This window comes from Triticum aestivum, chromosome 5A (assembly GCF_018294505.1).
Source record: "Triticum aestivum cultivar Chinese Spring chromosome 5A, IWGSC CS RefSeq v2.1, whole genome shotgun sequence".
Lineage (NCBI taxonomy): Eukaryota > Viridiplantae > Streptophyta > Magnoliopsida > Poales > Poaceae > Triticum > Triticum aestivum.
In genome coordinates, this window is record NC_057806.1 from 633,421,353 (window position 1) to 633,440,555 (window position 19,203).

The window sequence follows — 19,203 nt, forward strand, 5'->3', positions numbered from 1 at the left end:
CACCAGCAAACGGGAACTTATTTTTCTTAAGCAAACTTTCAACTAAGGAAAAGGAAGCATGTCCTAAACGATTGTGTCATCGTGTGGACGAGAGCTTGATAGCACCACAAGCTTGTTTATTTGATCTTCGAAACTCCGGAATCAACGGGTAAAGTCCTCGAATGCATCTACCTCGATAGAGGATTCTCCTCGTGGCCTGATCCTTAATCAAGAAGAAAAAGGGGTGAAACTCAATGAAAACATAATTATCAATGGTGATGCGATGAACGGACAGAAGATTCTTATTGGCACTAGGAACATGCAAGATTTTTCGAAGATGAATTTTGCGGGAAGGGGTATGAATAACTGAGTGACCTATGTGACGTATGCTCATACCTGCACCGCTGGCTGTATGGATCTGGTCCTTCCCATGATATTTCTCACGGAGAGTCACCTTCTCTAGCTCGCCCGTGAGATGGTGGCGCCACTATCGAGATACCAGTTGGTATCCATGCCATAGGAGACATCGGCAGCCGCCACCACCTTGTCATCTTCTTCAGATGTCGCCTCGTCCTCATCAAACTGGTACCAACAGTCTTTAGCTGTGTGGCCAGGTTTCCCACAGATTTGACAGCGAATGGCGTCAAGACGAGACCGGCCAGATCCACTGCGCCGCCCCCTGTTGCTGGTGGAGTTGGGACGGCCAGAGCGTGAACCGAAGCCGGTGGCGTTGCTGGGGCCGCCTTGCTTGCCCTTGGGACGAGGAGGACCGTGGTGGCGAGCTGAGTAGCCACCATGCCCGCGGGTGGCCGCGTTCGCAGATGACTTGAAGCCGCCGCCGGAGTTCTGGAAGTGGGCCACGCATTGATCGAAGTTGCTGAGCATGGCAAAGAGCTCGTCGAGGGTGACGGGCATGACGCGGGCGTCGAGAGCTGAGGCCAGGGGCTGGTAGTCCATGTACAGCCCGTGCAGGATGTAGGAGATGAGCTTGTCATCCTGGATGGGTTTGCCCGCCGCGGCGAGTTCATCGGCAAGCCCACGCATGAAGGCGAAGTAGGCAGCGACGGACTGGTTGCCCTTTTGAGCGTTGATGAGGGCGGTGCGAATGTTGTTGACGCGGCTCAAGGACTGCGACGAGAACATGCCCGCCAGTGCCAACCAGAGGCCGTGCGCGGTGGTGATCGCGGTCACCGTGATCAGCACCTCCTTGGAGAGGTTGTCGAGGAGGTAGCCGAGCACCTGCTGGTCCTCCCTGACCCAGATGGGGTGGAGAGGGTTGGGCTCGGAGGTTTCCTTCCCATCCTTGTCCTTGGTGACAAGAAGGGGCGTTGGTTCGGGCATGGTGCCATCGGCATAGCCGAAGAGACCTGCCCCTCTCAGCTGGGGCGTGATCTGAGTACGCCAAAGCACATAGTTCGTGCGAGAGAGTTTCTCCGGAACCTGGCCATTGAGGCTTGCGTGGGAGGTGGCAGAGGAAGACATGGAGGCTAGTGCTACTGGATTTCTGGAAACCTAGACGAGATTGGAAGAGGAGGCTCTGATTACCATGTGCGACTAGGCGGAAGCGTCTTACCTCGATGTGAGGGACGCGTTACGTGTTATATGGAGCAGGGGCACACCTCCCTGATAGCGCATACATTGCGGTAGTTTAGATCTTCTAGGAAGATTACATCTTGGAGAGGAAGAGATAAGAGAGAGGTTACAATATGAGATATGAGATAAACATCCAAACAACCTACTCTATCTATCTCTATCATGTGCCGGTGTGGGGCTCAATGAACGTGACATGTTTACATGTTTGACATTACTCTCTTGATTTATGTGTTGGACTGAAACCAGCTCTTACCCAATCTTTTGGTCAACTTCCTACCCTTCAGCAGCCAGAGGAGATCTTTCATGACAAACTATCTTTAAAACAACACACATCAATGTTTCTTCAGTACATAAGCATCTGATATGGCCACAAATCATTTGGCAATCATTGATTTCTGTAAAGTACTCTTATTTTGTTGATAACTCTGGATATTGAGATCTGAGTTTCACACTTTTGGAAACTATTTTTCAGGTCAAGTCCATGTATCCAGCATACTAGTCGAAGCTAACTGTTATACTCAGTCTCTGCTACTTTACTTTCATAAGATGGACCTTCGAGAAAGTACGGTGACAGAAATGATCCAAAGGGATGACAGATCAAAGTGGTTATCACACAACAATCATAACATAAAATGCTTCACTGAGGGTGAGATAAGAGGAATTACTGGTAACTATGAAACTATCATTGGAAAAGGCGGCTTCGGAGAAGTCTACAAAGGTGTTCTCCAAGATGGAACAACAGTTGCAGTCAAGAAATTTATGTGTAATGTAGAAGAAAATTTTGCCAAAGAGCTGAAAGTCCACTGTGAAATCAACCACAGGAACGTAGTTCGGCTCATAGGCTACTGTGCCGAGGAAAAAGCCCTAATGATAGTCAGCGAGTATATATCTAAAGGGAACCTTGGCGATGTTCTTCACCATGAACGCATTCCCATCCCATTAGATACTCGACTGCGGATCGCGGTGGAGTGTTCAGAGGCATTGTGTTACATGCATTCGCAAATGTATACTCAGGTCATTCATGATGATATCAAGCCTGCCAATATACTATTAGAGCATCTTCAACAGCCGCGTCAAAAGACGCGCGCGGGGTAAATTAGCTTTATAGCACGTGCGGGACGTTTACGCGCGCTCTAGCGGTGGCGGGAACGATTGCGCGCGCGGGAAAAGGCGGCCGCTCGCGCGCTACATTTGGCGCGCCGCGTCCGGCGCACCTATAAATTGCAGCGCCTCCGCCGCTCTCTTCATCGCCCTTTGCCGCTCTCTCCGTCTCTCCATCCCCCCTACCGCGCTCTGCCGCCGACACGCCACCACCGCGCCACAATGCCGCCTCGGCGCCGGGGAGGTACGGGCTACCGCGACGTCCACGTGCGTCCGTCCAGCACCTACTCCGCCGAGATTCGGTCGGGCGGCGGCATGCGGCTCCGTCTCGGAACTTTCGACACCGCCCAGGAGGGCGCCCGCGCGTACGACGCTGCGGCGTGGCACCTCCTGCAGTCCCGTCAGGACATGAACTTCGCCGACGTGGCGACGCTGGAGCGCGCACAGGAGTTGGCGCCTTTCCCGCGGCTTCTCACTGACGAGGATCATCGCAAGCACCGGAGGCGCGAGCATCGTCTCAGGCTGGCCGAGATGGACGAGCAAGTCATGACGCTGTGGAGTCATCGCTTCCCGGAAGACACCAACGAGAAACAGTTTTTCGCCCAGAGAAGGGCGAGGAAAGCGAAGAGGAGAGAGGAGCGAGCCGACTATCGCGAGGACAAGCGAACGCGGAAGGCGGTCGCTAATTACAACCAAGCGCTAGGAGATGCGTCCTCCTGGAACTCCGGCGACGAGCGGTTCCTTGACGCCTACGCTCTGACGTCGGAGGAGGACACCACTGAGACAGAGTCCGATTCAGACGAGTAGTAGTAGGAGAACTATCTACGAAACCAAATATGTAGTAGGAGAACTATCTACGAAACCAAATATGTAGTAGAAAAAACTGAAATATAGCACGCCTGCTGGAGCGGCGTGGGCGCGCTTTAATTTGCAGCGGCCGCTGGAGCCAGCGCACCGCTGCGCGCAAACTGGCTAATCCGGCGCTGTATCGCGACTTTTAGCGTGCGGCGCGTTGCGTGGCTGTTGGAGATGCTCTTAGATGACAACTTCAATGCAAAAATATCTGACTTTGGAATATCAAGACTGGTCAACACAGACTCGACCCTTTTCACTGAGCATGTAATGGGGAGCATAGGTTACATGGACCCTTTGTTTGCTGGCAGCGGGCGTCTCATCTGAAAGAGTGATGTTTACAGTTTTGGAATCGTTCTGGTTGAATTTATTACAAAGAAAAAGGCAACAATGAGAAATGGGGAGGCCGGCATAGTTGAATGTTTCACCCAAGCTCTTGCAACAGGGAAGAGAAAGGTGAGAGAGTTGTTCGATCTTGAAATTTCAAGCGAGAATAACATGAAGGTTCTTGAAGGGGTTGCGAAGCTAGCAGGGCAATGTTTGAGGATGGAGATGGATAGACGCCCTGAGATGATAGATGTGACAGAAAGTCTTCGGGCGCTTAGAAAAACTCAAGTTCAAGGAAAACAAACTATTTTTCCTTGGGGGTGGAGGAACAAGTCAGCAGCTCAGAACAACTGGCAATCTTCTAGCTCAGTCACGCCACAATCTTTGCCATCCAACTTGTGCCGCCATTTCTCACTTAGGGAGATGAAATCTGCGACAGGGAACTTTGTTGGGTCACACATTGTTGGTCAGGGTGGATCTGGTATAGTTTACTATGGAATGATTGATGCGGGAGCAACCAAGGTGGCCATCAAACGTGGCATAGTTAAGCAGGATGTCAATAAGTTCAAGACAGAGATAGGGATGATGGCAAAGCTCCGCCACCATCATCTCGTATCTTTGGTCGGTTACTGCAAAGAGAAAAACCAGAGGATACTGATCTACGATTATATGGCTCGTGGCACCCTGAGTGAGAACCTTTACGCTAACAAAACGGAGGAGCCACCGCTTACTTGGAGGCAGCGTCTAGACGTCTGCATCGGTGCTGCTCGTGCCCTGCACTACCTTCATGAGTGTTCCATCATCTCTAATGATGTGTCGACGACGAACATTCTCCTAGATGAGAAATTGGTCGGCAAGCTTTCAAGTACAGTCTCACAGCCGCAGGATACCATGAAAGTGAGCACGAGCTCTATGGGAACTAACAGAGAACTCCAATGTATACTCTTTTGGTGTCGTGTTGTTTGAGGTTTTGTGTGCTCGGGCTGCTTTTGATCCGAATCTCCCAGAAAGACGAGTTCACTTGGTAGAATGTGCCCTTGATTGCCAGAAGAAGGGCATCCTTGGTTTGATTGTTGATCCCTGTCTTGAAGGAAAGATTTATCCGCGGTGCTTCCACAGGTTTGTCGAGATTGCTGGGAAATGTGTTAGTAATCATGGTATTGATCGCCCTTCAATGCAAGAAGTGCTTGAGAACCTGGAGGCGTGCCTTGCACAGCAGAGCGAAAGCACTGGTGTAGGCTGTGTTTGGTTCTAACCCAATCTTGCTCTACCTCTTGTTATATTGGCACCAATCCAGCAGGTCATCGATCAAACAAAAGTTAATGCAAGGCAATGCGCTATTGTGAGTAGCCAAAGACTGAATTTACCAGCAGATGCAGGCTGAAATGCCACTTTGTCTGGGTCGTGTGTGTTTTAATTTGTGTATAGTTTATGCGTTGTGTTGGCTTGCGCCATTGTGCCTTGTGCTGGTTCTATACCGGCTGTAGTTCTTTTCATATGGTAATTGATCACATATGCAGCTGGGGCTGCATGGTTTGAAAAATAAATCTGGCTGAACTTTTGGCTGCCTATAGAACATCGGCTGAACCTGGAGATGTACCTTGCAGAAGAAAGCGTCAGCTATGGTAGTAAGATATCAATATTTGAACATGATGGCAGGGTTGGGGATGAGTGAGCAAGTTGCTGATATTATGTATTCTGGCTCGCCAATGTCACGATGAGCAGGCCAGAAGTGTTTTCAGGACCGATTTTCCTACTGTCAATGCTCTCTCCACTGACAGTTCATGCCGGTGGATTACTCCATACATGTGCACTCTGTCCCTTTCTTTTCTGAAGCAACTATTGTGTATTCTGACTTTCTTCATTATTTTATTTAGCCGGGTACTGAAACGGATTTTTCAGGCAGTTCGCCTGCACAATTATGTCCCGTTAGTCTTGCGCTGCTACTGCCTACCTGATTGCATCCATGATAATGATATGAATGTTATATTACAACAGTTGACGACGCCCCCTTCTTTGGCGGCGCAAACAGTTGAGCTGGAATTTTCCCAGTTCATCCATCAATCTGTGAATCTTAACTGTTCTTCACTTGGAATTTGTAGTTGTTAGTTGGGTCGTCGTTATGGATAAAATCAATCCCTTTGTTTTGTCCAGAATAAGACACCATCCATCATACTAGCAACCTGAACTTCAGGATGCAGAAGAAGTTGCAAAGATCGAGAGCTCTAGCATCTCAGAAGCGAGCAGGCTGATGTATGGCTTCAGGAGCAGTGCAAACAATGAACGGCCGAGAGCTGTTCCAGCATGAACCCTGGATGTTTGACAGTAGCAGTTGTTGAGATGGTCAAATTCGTGTTTTTTTTTTGGCCAAAATCCGGCCTGAACCATTTCCAATAGAAGGGCATCCAAGTTCTTTACAAGCCGGGGAAATAACATAAAGGCTTGAGGGTAACAAAGAAAAACTAAAAGGCAAAACCATCCGTACAAACCGCAGAAAAATTATAGGGGTGGTGAGACATGCAAACACCATATTTTCCCACTGTCAATGCTCTCTCCACCGACAGATCATGCCAGAGAATTACTCCATATATGTATACTGCAATTTCTGACGGTCCCTTTCTTTTCTGAAGCGAGTATTTTGTATTATGTGTTTGTTCATGCTTTTCATTATACGGTGCTGTAATGGATTTGTCAGGCCGTTCGCCTGCACTATTATTGTGTCCTGTCAGTCTTGTGCTGGCTACAGTTTTCAGTTGGGTCATCATTATGCATAAAACTGGTTCCTTTGTTTCACAGTTCCTATACAAAGTAGTGGGACGGATTTTTTTAAATAGCTCAGATGTAGTTACCATGCTCTTAAGTAGGGTGGTTAATTGCGTTCTGCAAACAAGGGGATGTAGCTCAGATGGTAGAGCGCTCGCTTAGCATGCGAGATGTATGGGGATCGATACCCCACTTCTCCATTATTTTTGTCCCCCTATTTTTTTGCAAATCTGAACACTGAAATATACTGTAGAATTCAAATTCCTCTACACTAAGTATCACCATCTCTACAAATCGGTCAAGTTATCACAGTTTCCTGGATGATGGAACATCTTTGTCAAAACTGTCATCGCGTGAGCTATTCACAAACCTTCATCTTCATGCATTGCTCCAAAAAAAAGTGGACAGGGGATAAAATACATGGTGAAAGGAAAAATAACCAACCAAGCGCATCTGGTGTAGTGGTATCATAGTACCCTCCCAGGGTTCGATTCCCTGGATGCGCATTTGTTTGTTTTCTCATTCTGGTGTTTTGTTGTTTTCTATGGACTTTCAGATGAGCACAGCAGGGCTTGACGTACAATGGATTTCTTTCTCTGTTGTTGGTGTATTTGTTTTTGATACCTCCTAGGCTGTCTTCTTCTTTCTTTGTACATAACAATTATCTGAAATATGGGAAGAAATTATAGTTTTTTTAGGAAGGGAAAAAATTATGGTTGTAGCTTCAGGAGCAGTGAAATGATGAACCGCCGACAGCTGTTCCCCCATGAACCCTGGCTGTTTTTTTTTCTTTGCAGGACAAGACCTGGGTTTTTTTTAACGCAGAGGCAAAAGATTTGCCTCATTCATTAATTAAGGAAGGAGACAAGGTTTAAGTCGGAGCCACATGAGGCCCACTGAATACAAAGTCATTACTCTCGTGGCATCGTTTCGCACCCGCTAGCACCCACAGCCTAGCTTCCTTCTTCAGGTTTCGCAAGATGATTTTGGGGGGGAGGGGGGTTCGATTCCCTGGATGCGCATTTATTTGTTTTCTCATTCTGGTGTTTTGTTGTTTTCTATGGACTTTCAGATGAGCACAGCAGGGCTTGACGTACAATGGATTTCTTTCTCTGTTATTTGTTTTTTATGGCCGTAGTCTTTTTTCTTTCTTTGTACATAACAATTATCTGAAATATGGGAAGAAATTATATTTTTTATAGGAAGGGAAGAAATTATAGTTATAGCTTCAGGAGCAGTGAAATGATGAACGGCCGAAAGCTGTTCCACCATGAACCCGGGGTGTTTAACAAGAGTTACATTTCTGGATTTCCCTTTGTCGAGATGGTCAAATCTGCGGCATTTTCTTCCGAGGGAACTAGGACGGGCAAAATCCAGCCTGAACCATTTCCAGTAGAAGTGAATCATGAAGAAGAGCTTTGCGAGGAGCATTGGCGCAGCGGTCCTACCGGAGCATCAAGCCGTCAGCGCAACAGCGGTAGATCGCAGGCAAGGCTTCATTTTCTCTGTGGAAAATCTTGCCGTTGCGCCGCTTCCACGTGTTCCATATGGCGGAGGTCAGCGCTGTAGAACGAACTTCTGCAAAGATGAAAAATCACGAACCTTCTTGCTGCAACATCGGAGTGAAGAAAAACGGCTGAAGAATGCGATCGAAGCCCATCCAATCTCAGGCCAACATACAGCGTAGAAGTACTGCACACAGGCTAATCCGAGGAACCAACTTCTCCTGCTACTGCCCAGAGAACAAGGCACAAATCATCATTATTCAGAAAGAGAACGGCGTGCCCTAAGGTTCTGCATGTGAAGCCACTCTGAAGCCGGCGAGCCCTGGGTAGTACCTTGGCACAGCAAACTGCATGCAAGAAGACAAGAAGGTAAACCTCTGGAGCTAAGATATATTTTGCTGTAAACAAACATGACAACATAGCATCTGCATCATAGCAGGCCTGATTGCAGATCAAGGGCCGAGATGCATAGTATATTGGCAACACAGTTTCAGAAATCAAGCATTGGAGCTAAGATATACTGTACTTCATTGTACCCATCATCTTTTTGCTACTTAACCATTGAGTTCGCAACTTGACTTACATCTTTAGATGGAAAAATGTCTCGGCCCCAATGTGAGCATGGGCATTAACCGCCTCAAGCTTCATGGACAGGAACTGCAGATGACAGCAATTGTCAAGCTATTTATTATTAACTGAACTATAGAGGGTAACACAATTCCATAGAAGCGACAATCTGTGATACAGCATACCTCAGTTTGACGGTCCAAAGCTTGGACATAATTGATTATCGAGGACTGATGCTTTGCCAATAACCTAACCAAGGAAGCATAAGCTTTCCAAAGAAAATTATTTACAGACACAAAACTAGGGAGGACATTAGTCGGACAGAGTGGAAACATAAAAAACATTGAATGCTTGTTGATGAGATTAAAATGCACCTTATTGCATCCAGGAACAAGATCTTGGAGAATTTTCATCCGCTCGGTTATTTTCTCCCGCCGTGCCTGTCAAAATAAGTAGAGATCTCAGTAATCGAATCACCTTGTTTACTTGCAATTGCCGTATAGCAAGAGTGTACTTTTCCACTTCAATTTTTAACCGTCTTTAATGGGCAGTGTCAATGTGAATCTATGGGGTACTCAAAATTGAAAATAATACATTCAGAATAGTCAAAACTGAAAACAGTGCCCATTGAACCGACCCTTTCTGCAAGGCTATGGCTGTCAGTTGCTTGACCCCTTCTTGCCCTCACATGGATGAAATCTTTTTTTTCAAGCGGCACGCGATCTCACTCCAGCACTAGCACCCGCTCGCGAGGCAGCGTGATCGCAATCGGCTCGGCCTCATGCTGGATGCGCTCCTGGCTTCGGCGCGCCACTTATCATCATCATAGTGCCAACTGGCGCCCGCCACTAGGTGGCTCTTTTTTCTTATTTCTCTTATGTTTTCTTGGGCTTGAATGTGTTGTGGTCCTAGCTGTCGTTTGTCTGTTGATGTTCGGATATGGGTTGTATGGACCGTTGCTTTATTTATAAAGCGGGGCGAAAGCCTATTTTGAAAAATGGATGAAATCTTGCTTTGGTGGTGGAGGATTTTGATCAAATTTCTTGAATTAGCTTCAGCATCTTTTCTGAAAACTGCCATTATCATCACTGGATTTAAGAGATTTGGTTTGTGGCCAGTTATCTTGCTATACTTAGCCATCTCCAACCTCGCCGACGTTTGGTTTTGGTTTATGGCATTTCAGAGATTAAGACCCGTTCGGTCAATTTTGATGATCACCGTTGGATGACAAAAAACTGTTCAAAAATCCAAATATTTACAAGAGATTTGATGATCCGCGTTGGATGGAGTTGCCCTTAGATCATCTCTAGCAGACCCCTTAAAATCGCGACCCTTAAAAGCATGATAAGGGTCGATAAATCGCGTTTTAAGGTCCGAAATCACCGGCGGCGGAACAGAACCCGTAAACCCGAACGGTAAAAGAGAATATCCCCATTTTGGCCCCGCAAACTATAAAAGCACACAAATCAATCGACCATGATTTTGAGCAAATAAAACATAAATGCCAATAATTCAAACATGATCTTGACACCACCACACAGTTTTGGCGACATTTGAACATAGTTTCTGCACCACAACCCAAAAGACATCACCACACCATCCGTCATCACTCCATCATCATCATCATCATCATCATCATCATCATCATCATCATCATCATCATCATCATCATCATCGCAAGATGAAATCTTGACTGCCACCATTGCCACCAGCATTTGCCGAACCACCATGCTCACCGAACCTTGGCACCGCATGGCCTCTTCCAGCTAGCCTCCTCCTCTCCAAGATCTCCAACCTTGCCATGTCATGCCATTCTTTGGTGACCTCGTCCATCTCATTTCGGTTCATCATCATGATCTTGTTCTCCTATTGAAGGAGTTTGGCCATGGCTTTATCCTCCTCGGCCTTGGCTCTTCTCTCCTCAATGGCGGCCTTGCGGTTGGTCTCCTCCTTGAGTAGTTACGTTGCCACTTCTCCTGCTTCCCTTGAGCCTTTTTCTCGGCCAACTTCTTTTTTTCCTCCAATGTCTTGATCACCAAAAGCTCATTGGACTTGACCATGCGATCTAGCTTGTCCCGCAAGCTTGAAGCCTCCGCTTCCTTCTAGATCTTGTCCTTGGCCTTCTTGTTTCCATCAGGCTTGTTCTTGTTTCTTGGGCCATCATCCTCTTCATCATTGTCATCATCATCCATCTTGGTGAGGGCACCTCTCTTCAGTGGGGATTCTTTCTCAAACACCTTCCACTTCTCACTATATATCTTTGAGAAGTTCTCAACAATGCTCTAGTTGAAATGCCTTTTTGCATGAAGCTTCCATGTCCTTGTACCTTTCTTGCGCAATTTTGTCCTATAAAATGGAAACAATGTCAAATTGCAACCGCTCCAAGTTGTACAAAAGATTTGCGCTTGGGACATGAAACAAACTCACATAGTCGGCTTCAATGACATCACTTGGAGGTGCATTGTGCACTTGCGTCAAGCAAGTAGCCCAACGGCTACATATTGGCTTGATGACGTCCCAACGACCTTGAAGAGAACGAAAAGTGTGTGGCGTCCTGTTGGGATACTTTGCCATCATGCGGAAGAACTGATCCTTGATCCTTTGCCAATACCGCTATGAGGTTTGGTCGGCGCCGGTGCACGCATCAAGAGACACCGACTCCCACGCCTTGATCAAAATTATGTCTTCCAATGGAGTGTAGTTCTTTGATCTTGCGCGTTTTGCTAGCGCTTCGTCGTACACCCCCTCGTCAACCTCCTCCACATCATCTTTTTCCCCGTGACCGTGCACGCCACCATCCATCTCGTTGTAGCCGTACTCACCGATCGGTGTTTGACCGATGTCGACGATGTTGTCGTCCAAGATTTGCACGAAGTCAGCCGTCGCATGATGGATACCGGCTCTACAATTGCGCTCGACATGTCACGTACAAGAGGAATGAACTCAAATGAATGAAGTGTAGGAAATCGAAGAATCATACCTTGTGTCCATTTCGTCGAACGCCTCGGGGGCGGTAGCTGCGCCATCGCCAGAGTGCTCGGGGAAGCTCTTGCCGAAGCAATCGGGGGATGTGTTAGCGGGGCAGCTTTCTCGGTGAGCTTCTTGCATTTCACACCGGAAACCTTCCCCTTCTTCGCCGGCAGTTGCCGGACCGAATTCGCATCGGAGGCGGCGAGGCGGGCGAGCAGGCGTGCCTTCACGGCGGGGCCGGTGGGGACGTCGTCCTGGACGACGACGTTGCACTGCCGCTTGCGGGGTGGCGCGGTGTAGCCTTGAACGGCGACGGGCGCGGCATGGCCGTCGACGAGATCTGCCGAAGGGGGTGGCACGTGGATGGCGTCCGCGGTGATGGCTTCCGGCTGAGAGGCTTCCATGCTGACGAAGGGACGCCTAGGAAGGTGCTCCGGGGGACTGTAGGGAGGTGGTTGGGGGTGGAGGGAGAGCGAAGCGGGAAGAGCCGCGCGAAAATGTCCCTCCCGCCAAATCTCGCAGTTGATAGGGATCGAGCTTGGGTCAGCCTCCTGCCCCGTGAATCTAAAGGTTGAGGGCGAAGTTTTTCCGCGTCCCATAAAATTTTACAATTCGCACGCTGATATGGTGTCTAGTTAGATCGTTTTTTTTTGGCCCGAAACCATAAACGAACGGTTATTTTGGGGGTCGACGCGTTTTAAGAGGTTTGCTAGAGTTCTCTTAGGGCATCTCCAGCTGTTGGCCCCTCCAGGACGCATAAAAATCGCCCCTTGGGGCCGAGCCGGCGATACAATCGGCGCTGGGGGCGGTTTTGCGCCCAGTCGTCGCCCCCAGGCGCCGAAATTGGCCCACTTTGCAGCTCAATTTCGGCGAATAAAGGGCCCATATGGGCGAGAATAGGCCCATATTCGGCGTGGTTTCGCCGTGTCTCGGCGTTCAATTATCAACACAATTATTTCTTATCACATATTTCATCACAGAAAAATCAAATATTTCAACAAAATAGTACAACAACAAATAGTTCAATACAAATTATATAGTTCAACAAATAAAAACTCGTATTTCATCACACGGCGTCCCCCTTGAGCCTCTATAGGTGCTCAATCAGATCTTTATGCAGTTGATGATGCACCTGTGGGTCTCGGATCTCCTGACGCATACTGAGATAGGCAGTCCAAGTTGCCGGTAGCTGGTGATCAACTTCGGCTAGAGGACCCTGCCTGTAGTATGGTTCAGTGCCAAACACTGGGTCTTCTTGCTCGCTCTCGATGATCATGTTGTGCAAGATGACACAGCAAGTCATAATCTCCCACATTTGATCTTTGGACCAGGTCTGAGCGGGGTACCGAACAACAGCAAATCAAAATTGGAGCACACCAAATGCCCGCTCGACATCCTTCCTGCAAGCCTCCTGAAGCTTCGCAAACCAGGCATTCTTGCCTCCTGCCACAGGGTTTGAGATCGTCTTCACAAATGTCGACCATCTCGGATAGATGCCGTCAGCTAGATAGTACCCCTTGTTGTATTGGTGCCCATTGATCTCGAAGTTCACCGGAGGAGAATGACCCTCAACGATCTTGGCAAAAACAGGAGAGCACTGCAGCACGTTGATGTCATTGTGAGTTCCTGGCATACCAAAGAAGGAGTGCCAAATCCAGAGGTCCTGTGTGGCCACCGCCTCAAGCACCACACTGCAACCGCCTTTGGCGCCTTTGTACATCCCCTGCCAACCAAATGGGCAATTCTTCCATTTCCAATGCATGTAGTCGATGCTTCCAAGCATCCCAGGAAATCCTCTTGCTGCATTCTGGGCTAGGATCCGAGCAGTGTCTTCCGCATTGGGTGTTCTCAAGTATTGTGGCCCAAACACTGCCACCACTGCCCGACAGAACTTGTAGAAACACTCTATGCTGGTGGACTCGGCCATGCGCCCATAGTCGTCGAGTGAATCACTGGGGGCTCCATATGCAAGCATCCTCATCGTTGTAGTGCACTTCTGGATGGAGGTGAATCCAAGAGCGCCAGTGCAATCCATCTTGCACTTGAAGTAGTTGTCGAACTCCCGGATGGAATTCACAATCCTGAGGAAGAGCTTTCGGCTCATCCAATAACGGCGCCAAAATGTTCTCTCGCCATGAAGTGGAGCATCGGCGAAGTAGTCGGAGTAGAGCATGCAGTAGCCTTGGAGACGATGCCGGTTCTTTGCTTTCATCCGCCCCGGCCCCGGCGCCGAGCCACCTCGCCACGGCCTTTCATTGCTTGTCAGCAGCTGGGCGAGGGCGGCGAGCACCATGAGATGCTCTTCTTCCTGGACGTCGGCCGCGGCTTCCTCCTCCAGCAGCGCGGCGAGCTCTTCCTCCTTATCCGAGTCCATCGCCGAGGCAGGCAAAACGCCGAACACCTTGCGCTCGGTGGACGTGTACCCGCCGTTAAACCGCGCCTCCGCGGCTGGAAACGGCGGCCGGAAACGCCCAGCTGCTATGGGAGGGGCTGCCGCGGCGAAGCGCTGCTATTTTCCGGCGGGGAATGGCTATCTAGCGGAGTAGGGCGGCGGCTGTCGCCGGGATATAGCTAGTGGTGGCCGAGGGCGCGGGGGGTGCGAGGCAAGTCGGAGGAAGAAAACCTTGACTTTTCCCCTGTCAGTGTGAGCGAGGCGTGCTTTTTCCTAGCACCGGAGCCCCAACTGCTCCCCAGCGCGCCGGATTCGGCCTGTGACCGCCGGGCGGAAAAAAGGTCAGAATCGACGATTTTCGGCGTCCTGGAGGCGCGACTGGGCCGTTTTTTCGGCGCCGACGCCGAAAAAATGGCCTGGGGGGCCCTGTTGGGGGCGCGGCTGGAGATGCCAGCGCCCTGCCGACGGTCGGATACACCCCTCCATGGTTATCCACAGAAAACGGTACGGCGAACCTTGGTCTCCGCTTCCTTGCCGTTGTTTCACTGTTGACATCTCCGCCGCCTTTCTCACATTGCTTGCAGGGCGCCGCATCAGACTCCTTCCAAGTCAGCGGTGAGATCAGCGGGCTGCCGTCCCGCGGCGGTTGAATGAAGCAAGCAGGGAGCGAGCGAGTACGGGTCCGGTATGGCAGTCGGCAGCCGCGGTGGACCTCTGTGGTGCGGCTGCAGCGGCTGGGCCCAAGGGCGGGCTTCCACGGCGGGCGTGGATCTGAGCATTTGGGTACAGCGGGTGAGGGGACGGCCCGCTGCAGCTGCAGGGGATCCTCCATGGCTGCCAGGAAATTTTCAGTTCCAACAACTTCAATTGTTCCCGTCTCTGATATGGGGAAAAATGGATCCATATTGGAGCTAGATTCACCATCTAAATTCTGTGGTCAGAAAATTTAAGGTATTCTTCTTTGAAATGATTTTCCCCAGGGATTGGTTCAGGATGTTTCCGTGCTGTCTGCTCTAGGAAGTTTCCAAGTTGGAACGCTGTTCCACAACATGGACAGCCAAGCCATGCTATGCCCATAAAAAAAGCACGCGTGTTGTGTATTTGATTTTTCATTTGGTAGCTAGCCGACTCATTTTGACCCCTCAACCTTCACAGATGAGGTCTTCCCATGAGAGCTGAGCATCGGTTCCTTCTTCCAGATCCACTCCATGCCGATGTGTGTTACAAAATATGAGAAACATGCTTCAACATAAATTATATTGCCGCATCAGTTCCTAAAGAGGTATGTTGGGCTCAGCAGCGACCATCTTTATAACCTTACTGATTTTTTATATTTTCTTCAGTGGATAGGTTTCTACAGGTTTGCATTTTTCGCATTTTAAATCTTCGGTTCTAACCTTCAGGTTTTTTTCCCTCATAGTGTCCATGCCTTTTCCTTGTCAGAGTTATGGGGCTTTAGCTGTCTTTTTTTTTTGGTTTGCACCTGGATGCAGAATTACACAACGCCTACCATGAAACTCCAATTAATACCACGACAGAACTGAACAATATTTATTAATTTTGCTCTCCCCTACCTACAATTTCCGCCTTATGGACGTATGCCCCATCGATGAAGTCCAACAGCGAGATTAAATAGTATTTTCTACAAATTTGTGCAAATTACAGAAGAAGTAACCTAGGTATATTATAATTAAACCACCATCACCCAGAGGATATGTTCTATGATTAAATGGGCGAAGTCGAGCGCTCCTATTCTCTTCATTGATGTGTTGGACTGAAAATGACTCTTATCCCATCTTTGGTCAACGTCCTACCCTTCGCGAGCAAGAGGAGATCTTGTATGACAAACAATCTTTGTTTCTTATCTTTGCACTGGATGCTGGACATGCGTTGTTCCGTTATCTGATGATAGTGGAACCCGGCCATAAGGTAGTATGGGAAAAAACCGAATTCAGTGTTTTTGTCAGTACGTGGCCATCTCATACAGCCACAAGTTACTTATCATTCATTGATTCTGCAAAGTATTCCTATGTTGACATGTTGTTGATAACTCTGGTTATATGAGATTTGAGTTTCACCCATTTGGAAACTATTTTTCAGGTCAAGTCGGTGTGTCCAGCATATAAGCCGAAGCTAACTTGTATACTCAGTCTTTGCTACTTCACTTTCATAAGATGGACCTTCGGGAGAGTACAGTGGCAGAAATGATCCAAAGAGATGACAGGTCAAAGTGGTTGTCATGTAGCAATCATAACATAAAATGCTTCACAGAGGGTGAGATAAAAAGAATTACCAGCAACTACGAAACTATCATTGGAAAAGGCGGCTTCGGAGAAGTTTACAAAGGTGTTCTGCAAGATGGAAGAACAGTTGCAGTCAAGAGATTTATGAGTAATATAGAAGAAAATTTTGCAAAAGAGCTGAAAGTCCACTGTGAAATCAACCACAAGAATGTAGTTAGGCTCATAGGCTACTGTGCCAAGGAAAATGCCCTAATGATAGTCAGTGAGTATATATCTAAAGGGAACCTCAGCAATGTTCTTCACCATGAACGCATTCCCATCACGTTGGATACACGACTGCGTATCGCGGTGGAGTGTTCAGAGGCATTGTGCTACATGCATTCACAAATGTATACTCAGGTGATCCATGGTGATATCAAGCCTGCCAATATACTATTAGATGACAACTTCAATGCAAAAATATCTGACTTTGGAATATCAAGACTTGTCAACACAGACTCGACCCTTTTCACTGATCATGTAATGGGGAGCATAGGTTACATGGACCCTTTGTTTGCTCGCAGCGGGCGTCTCACCTCGAAGAGTGATGTTTACAGTTTCGGAATCGTTCTGGTTGAATTGATTACAAAGAAAAAGGCAACGATAAGAAATGGGGAGGCCGGCATAGTTGAATGTTTTACCCAATCTCTTGTAACAGAGAAGAGAAAGGTGAGAGAGTTGTTCGATGTTGAAATCTCAAGCCAGAACAACATGAAGGTTCTTGAAGGGGTTGCAAAGCTAGCAGGACAATGCTTGAGAATGGAGATAGATAGACGCCCTGAGATGAGAGATGTGGCGGAACGTCTTCGAGCGCTTAGGAAAACTCAAGTTCAAGTTAAACAAACACCAACTATTTTTCCTTGGGGGTGGAGGAACAAGCCAGCAGCTCAAAACAACTGGCAATCTTCTAGCTCAGTCACGCAACAATCTTTGCCATATAACTTGTGCCACCATTTCTCACTCAGGGAGGTGAAATCCGCGACAAGAAATTTTGAGAAGTCGCACCTTATTGGTGTGGGTTTATTTGGTAAAGTTTACTATGGAGTGATTGATGGGGGAGCAACAAAGGTGGCTATCAAACGGGGCAGGTTTGAACAGGATGTGAGTATGTTCCAGACAGAGATAGCGATGATGGCCAATCTCCGCCACCATCATCTCGTATCATTGGTCGGTTACTGTAAAGAGAAAAACCAGAGGATGCTGATCTACGACTACATGGCTCGTGGCACCCTGACTGAGAACCTTTACGCTAACAAAATGAAGGAGCCACCGCTTACTTGGAGGCAGCGTCTAGACGTCTGCATCGGTGCTGCTCGTGCCCTGCACTACCTTCATGAGTGTTCCATCATCCCTAATGATGTGTCGACGACGAACATTCTCCTAGATGAGAGATTGGCCGGCAAGTTTTCAAGTGAAGTCTCACCATGGCGGGATGCCATGGATGTGACCCCCACACTGCGTATGGGACGTCTGGGTTGTGTCGATCCTGAATTTTACTGCACTGGACAACTAACACAGAAATCCAATGTGTATTCTTTTGGTGTCGTACTGTTTGAGGTTTTGTGTGCTCGGGCTGCTTATAATCCCAATCTTCCAGAAAGACAAGCTAATCTGGTATATTGCGCCCTTAGTTGCCAGAAGAAGGGCATCCTTGATCTGATTGTTGATCCAGATCTTGAAGGAAAGATTGCTCCGTGGTGCTTCAAGAAGTTTGTGGAGATTGCTGAGAAATGTGTAAGTGATCGTGGTATCGACCGCCCTACAATGCAAGAGGTGCTTGAGAACCTGGAGTTGTGTCTTGTAGAACAAAGCGGAAGCCTTGGTGATGAGATGTTGGCTGAAGATGACACTAATGGTCCTTCAAGGACAGAGCGTCGGTTGAACCTGGATATGTACCTTGCAGAAGACGATGATTCCAGCCATTGTAGTTTGGTATCAACCTTCGAATATGATGACATGGAATGTGCTTCTGATGGTGGTGTGGATTCTGATTCCGAATTGCTAATGCCACGATGAGCAGGCAGGAAGCGGTCACCAATTTTCCTACTGTCAATGCTCTCTCCACCGACAGATCATGCCAGAGAATTACTCCATATATGTATACTGCAATTTCTGACGGTCCCTTTCTTTTCTGAAGCGAGTATTTTGTACTATGTCTTTGTTCATGCTTTTCATTATCCGGGTGCTGTAATGGATTTGTCAGGCCGTTCACCCTGCACTATTGTTATGTCCTGCTAGTCTTGCACTGGCTACAGTTTTCAGTTGGGTAATCATCATTATGCATAAAACTGGTTCCTTTGTTTCGTCCTGAATAATAAGACATTATCGATAGTACTGTACTTACCAGCACAAGCAACTAAGGGAATCTGGCAGTCTGGCAGAGTAGGATAGGATTTTCTTTTTGCTCTTAGATAGAAGTAACCACTGAAGCTCCTCCCTGAACCTACGTCTGCAGGCAAAGAGACTGGGGATAACTCCCTTCTGGAAACATATGCATTCCTCGTGTTCCAAATGGCCCAAGCAATCAGTATGATGACATCCATTGCAAATGGAAGATTGAGCAGGCGAACTAACTGACTGAGCTGATCTTGAATACCTGCAGACAGACAGGGGAGACCAACCGGGGCAGATGAAAGAACAAGTGATCTCTTGTCTCCAAAACTTGCTGATCACACATGACACATGTGCAGTCCTCAGTGAAAAAACTCTTTCTCTGATTGCAGGAATTCCATAGCCATGCAATAGCAGGAATTGTAGGGTTCTCGCTTCTGAGCTGCTTCAGCTTTCCGTGCAGCTTCTTCTGCATCCTGAAGTTCAGAAGAAACAAGATGTAATTTCACAGTTCCCATACAAAGTAGTGGGACGGGTTTTT

The 19,203-nt window shown here is 48.0% G+C and overlaps 1 protein-coding gene and 1 pseudogene across 1 annotated transcript; both read left to right on the forward strand.

Moving 5' to 3' along the window:
• The first annotated feature begins 2,118 nt into the window (after positions 1–2,118).
• On the forward strand, positions 2,119–5,527 carry LOC123101672 (probable receptor-like protein kinase At5g18500; annotated as a pseudogene).
• Positions 5,528–14,550: 9,023 nt separating this feature from the next.
• Positions 14,551–19,159, forward strand: LOC123105491 (receptor-like protein kinase FERONIA). Its single transcript, XM_044527572.1, has 3 exons — positions 14,551–15,000; positions 15,205–15,331; positions 16,150–19,159. Exon 3 carries the CDS (start codon positions 16,224–16,226, stop codon positions 18,345–18,347), a length of 2,124 nt encoding a protein of 707 aa, XP_044383507.1. The 5' UTR covers positions 14,551–15,000; positions 15,205–15,331; positions 16,150–16,223; the 3' UTR covers positions 18,348–19,159.
• Positions 19,160–19,203: the final 44 nt, after the last annotated feature.

Bases quoted from the DNA above. Each gene is read 5' to 3' on its own strand.
- LOC123105491 (XM_044527572.1), top strand. From the start codon at position 16,224: ATGGACCTTCGGGAGAGTACAGTGGCAGAAATGATCCAAAGAGATGAC.